Source organism: Marmota marmota, unplaced genomic scaffold (assembly GCF_001458135.2).
Source record: "Marmota marmota marmota unplaced genomic scaffold, marMar, whole genome shotgun sequence".
Classification (NCBI taxonomy): Eukaryota; Metazoa; Chordata; class Mammalia; order Rodentia; family Sciuridae; genus Marmota; species Marmota marmota.
In genome coordinates, this window is record NW_026000051.1 from 1,894,259 (window position 1) to 1,899,355 (window position 5,097).

Consider the following 5,097-nt stretch of genomic DNA (forward strand, 5'->3'; position numbering starts at 1 on the left):
AAGGAGGGAGGGAAGGAAGGAAGGAAGGAAGGAAGGAAGGAAGGAAGGAAGGAAGGAAGGAAGGAAGGAAGGAAGGTGCTGTGTCCATCTACAACTAAAAAAAAGAAAGAAAAAGAAGTAATTAGAGCCACACTATACTCCCCAGTGGCATATGACCATGCTTCAGTCTTCCTGCACCTAGAATTCCCCGGGCTCACTGCCTGTCATCTCTGTAGTCCCTCAGAGTGCCGCTTCTACACCAGTGGCTGTAGGACTGCGCCTTCAAGGGGGAAACTGAGGACAGTGGTGCAAAATCTCCACACAGGGAGGATGACCTTTTGCAACACTGCTGCAAATTTTCTCAACTGTAATATTAACTATATCGCACAAAATGAAACAATTAACCTGTTACCCTTTTTCCAAACCAGAAAAATGTTCACTAAATTGTCACAAAGCTATGATATATGTCAATTTGGACTCTTCAATACTCCTGAATATAGGTTACTCAAAACTCTCTTCAAGAGTATTCCATGCATCCTAATCTTGCACCAAAGACAGTCTAATAGTACAATATTTTTAAGTAATACTTGAATAGTTTTATAGAAATTCACATAATAGACACATCTCACTTAAAAAAAAAAAAAAACTAGCAGAAAATCTTCAATGATACAGGACCAGTCTAACTCCACACCATGTACAACCCACAAGAATGGGATCTGTCCCCATAGGTATGATATGTCAAAATATACCCTGCTGTATATACCCTAAAAAGAACAAAAACGATCTGCAATAATTACACGGCAAATTACAGTTATTTATTTAGTATATTGATGGTTTGTCTACTCCCACTAGAATGCAAGTCCTAAGAGGACAAGGATATTTTTTTCTTCTCATATGTATCACCATTCACCAAAACGCTACCTAGCACATAGTATAGGCACGATAAATATTTGCTGAAGAAAAAAGATACACTAGAAAAAGTTTTACCAGTGAATGCTTTCAATTTTCCTAAGAGAATTTTCTTAGTTAAACCACTAAAATGTGAAAAGAGCATGTGGTGTAAAATAACACCACAGCCCCCCAACACACACATACACTGTCCATATGACCAGGCCCTTCTGACCTGAATGATCCTGGCAAAAGCTGCCATCTGCCCACTCCTTTCAAATTCACCACCATACCACCAACCACCAACCATCATCAACACCATTCTAGGCTTCCAGATTCATGTCTGGTCTAACACTGTGTTTCTTACTTCCAAGTTTTTCAATCCAATTTACAAGGACATCAACAAACTCTAGAAAGATCAGCCTGTGAAAGAGCAAGAACAATTTGTAATACAAAAATAACAGTGTATTTCTCCAGAAAAAGAATCCTCAAGGTCCAAAGAAACTGACTTGTCTTCAATCATGACAATCTTTCATCAATAGGTACAACAAAGAAGTGATTATTGATCCAGCTGTCAACAATTCAGTTTTTCTTTCAATTTTATTACAAAATAACACAAATTTGTTGTAAAAACACATTTGGAACATCACAAAAGTAAAAACTTTAAAATTTTCTCCATCCGGGTCATACTAGCCCGGTGCACTGGCGCACACCTATAATCCCAATAGCTCAGGAGGCTGAGGTAGGAGGATCTTGAGTTCAAAGCCAGCCTCAGCAACAATGAGGTGCTAAGCAACTCAATGAGACCCTGTCTCTAAACAAAATACAAAATAGATCTGGGATGTGGCTCAGCGGTCAAGTGCCCCTGAGTTTAATACCTGGTACTCTCTCCAGGAAAAAAAAAAAAAAGGGTCATACCATATGGATAGATCTCCAAATGCTTTCTTTCTACTTACCGTAAGCACAGACATCAATTCACTGTTAGTCCTTCAAAGTCTGCTTGTGTACCCTCTGAACAGACTTCCTGTGGTAATGGTTCCCAAACTTTTTAAAATATTTTTATATTTTTTTTAGTTGTAGATGGACACATTATCTTTATTTTATTTTTATGTGGTGCTGAAGATCGAACCCAGTACCTTCCACATGCTAGGAGAGCACTCTATCACTGGAGCTACAACCCCAGCCCCCAAACTTTTTAATCTCTGCTCTTGCTCCACTTTTGAAAATTACTGATGACCCCAAAGAACTTTAATTTATATGGATTATCTCATCAATACTTACCATCTTAGAAATTAAAACTAAAACTTAAAAATATACTTATTGATTTAAAAACAAATATTTTTATTATGTTTTCTCCCAGAAAGGCAAATTTCATGGGTAATAACAGATATTCTTTTCTGCTACACTGAAAACCTCTGTACATGGTGGTTTCTTAAAGGCTGGAGGCCAGGTAGAATCTGAAACCATATCGATAAACTTTTGTATTCTATGACATTAGAATCTCCTGGTTCACCTTGTACTTTGAATGGAGCTTCCACCTGTGCATGCTTCTATATCACATGTTGATCATTTAGAAAACACTGGTTCACTTATTTACGTAGATCTTTTAAGTTATAGCTTTCATTATAAAGTATCAAAATATCACAGCCGTAAATATTACACCAAGCTCTACATCACAGTGATATACAAAAGTTATCCAAAATCCTATTTCACTAGAAAGCTAACATTTTATAATTGGCAAAAAAAAAAAAACAACAACAACAATAAGAAAGAAAAAAATATATATATACACACACACACACACACACACACACACTCCCGGTTGTTTTCCTTGAAAGGAAAGATCTTTTCTTTCAAGAAACACAACCGAGAGTATTTTTTTGTTTTGGTTTGTTTTTGCCAATGATAAAATTTTGGCTTTCCAGTGAGATTACTGGGTCACTGACATACAAATTCATCTAAAACTCTCCAAAAAGGCTGTGGCAATTTTCACTATCTAAGGCTGCATGAATGATCACCACTAGTTAAAATGTAAATATTTCCTTTTTAAATACTGAATTTGAGAAGATCATATATTACCACATTTGCCTGCCTAAAATAATACTCAAGTAAATCCGATGTTTCAAGGTGAAGTAAAATCCAGATTAACTTAGATGAAGTGAATATTTTTGAATTTCAAAGTGCACACCATCTGCACACACTGCACATCCACTCGTGGGAAGGGTGGGCTCAATTCATACCTTAATACTAAGCAAAGCCTGAAAAATATCAAGCTGCAGCAGCACAAACACGACCCTAATTAACGGATCCTGGCTGGCCTCTTTACACATATCAGTTAAGCTGACCCTCAGCTTTAACTTCACACAGGATTCTTGGAAGTGAACAATGTAACATGTACTGTCAGCACTCAAATGCCAGCTATGTTCACAAAAGTGTCAAAGACAATCTTTATTGCCCAAATGTCATTCTAAACAGGGAGAGAGGAAGATGCAACATATCATCAGTGGGGAGAGTTACTCCTTATGGAAGGTAAAATAATTAGAAGATGTGTGCCCTCAATTCATCAGAAATGCTGCTTTCCAGTTCAATCTTTTCCACAGAGCACAAAAGTGAGTATTTTCAAATCCTACTTTTGATTGAAAAAAAACAAGGATACTAGTGTCAACTCGGATGTGGTTCTTAACTTTTTAGAACACAAACCACTTTAGGAATAGGATAAAAGCTCTCTACAGAAATAGTAGTAGAGGATTCATGCAGTTAGAGGAAGTCTGTGCCTTCAGTTAAAGCAAATGACAGAATTAGGAATCCCAAGAAGCCACTTAAGACCAACCCTATCATGAAACTGAGGCCCTGGAACAGTAAAACGGCTTGTCCAAGGTCAACAGTGAACAAAAAGTTCAATCAATCAGGCAAGAAGTAAGCAACTCAAACAGATTTTTGAATAAAGCCCTAATTTTCTTATACAAAGAAAGTTTCTGTCGGCAACTAAGAGATAACTACAGTAACAAAAATGTTAAGTAGAACTGGAAGGAACTGACACAAGTACTGCTGTTTCAAAAACCTCCTTGACAGCCTAAGCTGAAGGTGTAAGGAAAAATATGACCAGAAATCTTGAAAAAGAACTCACCATGTTCCATAAAAACATTGCAGTGTGGACCCCCATGCCTTGATGAGTCCTTCTTCCCTGCTCCTTTGATAAAGTGCAGGGCAGGCAAACTCGGCCTTCGTTGGTCCCCAAGAACTTTTCCAGGCTGCTGCCCCATAAAGCAATGATAAGCACCCCTTTCCAGAAGAGGGTTCAAGATCTTCCAGAACGGTGAGTGGACTTAGAAGGAAAAGGATATATGCGTGGGATTTCACATTTACTGCATCTCCCCAAGTTAACTGAGGTCAATCACAGAAAGACACCTTCCGTGACAAAGGGGAGCGGACCTTTAGGTTGACAGATGTAAACAGGAGTTCCAATTATTTTCGCAGTTTAACTTGATTTTAAGTTTCTTGATTTTAAGTATGTTTCACAGGCTGAATAACAGTTTTTTTTTTTTCATCCCCAAGAAGAAAAATTTAAACACAAATATTCACAGGCGACGCTAGGTCAACAGTCCTACAGTCTTTTCCATTCACAAGTAAAAAGGATCGTCCTTGGATGCTACTTCCGAACTTTTCCTGTGGAAGTCACCAACCCCCTATCTTGGTTTCTCCATCTTCCAACAAATTTCCTGCCCCTCTTCCTTCCCTACCCTGCTCTCCGGGAAAGGGCACGGGTCACCCAGATTTCAGCGAGCTTGCCCTCCACTCTGACAAGAAGGAATGCATTGCCAGCAACTTTTAAGTCCGCTTTTTAAAAGGCCTGTGAAACCAATCCAGGCTTTTCCTTTGCATTGAAGTTTTTGGCTGCACTGGGACCGAGGGGGCCGAAGGTGACATTGGAAGAAGTCAGGGCATCAAGGCTCGCGGGAGCAACCTGGAGGACAGGAGAGAACGCCTGACAGTGGGCAGGGGCTCTCCTCCGGCGGGCGGGGGGCTCGGCGGCCGGGCGTGGGCCGGGGCGGCGGGGGCGAGCACCGGCGGCTTACGTCGGGGACGACGCTCCTCCACGCATCAAGTAAGAAGCCGGGTGTCCCCGGTCGGGGGCGAGTGAGACCACCCCGGCGTCCCGGCGCGGGAGCGGGCAGCACGGGCCGGAGGACGCGCGCGGCCCCAAGCCGGGGGCGGCCACGGGGGGAGGAG

General features: G+C 40.7%; 1 protein-coding gene across 2 annotated transcripts in view; it reads right to left on the minus strand.

Annotated features, from left to right (window-relative positions):
• Abl1 (ABL proto-oncogene 1, non-receptor tyrosine kinase) overlaps positions 1–5,097 on the minus strand; it is a 121,711-nt gene that overhangs the window by 116,115 nt on the left and 499 nt on the right. Inside the window, exon 2 of one of the 2 annotated variants that reach the window (XM_015497430.2) lies at positions 3,995–4,831. In XM_015497430.2, coding sequence (XP_015352916.1) covers positions 3,995–4,130 — 136 coding nt within the window. In that variant the 5' untranslated portion in view covers positions 4,131–4,831. Of the gene's footprint in view, positions 1–3,994; positions 5,092–5,097 lie in introns of those variants that run through there. The other variant, XM_015497429.2, reaches the window with a different exon arrangement.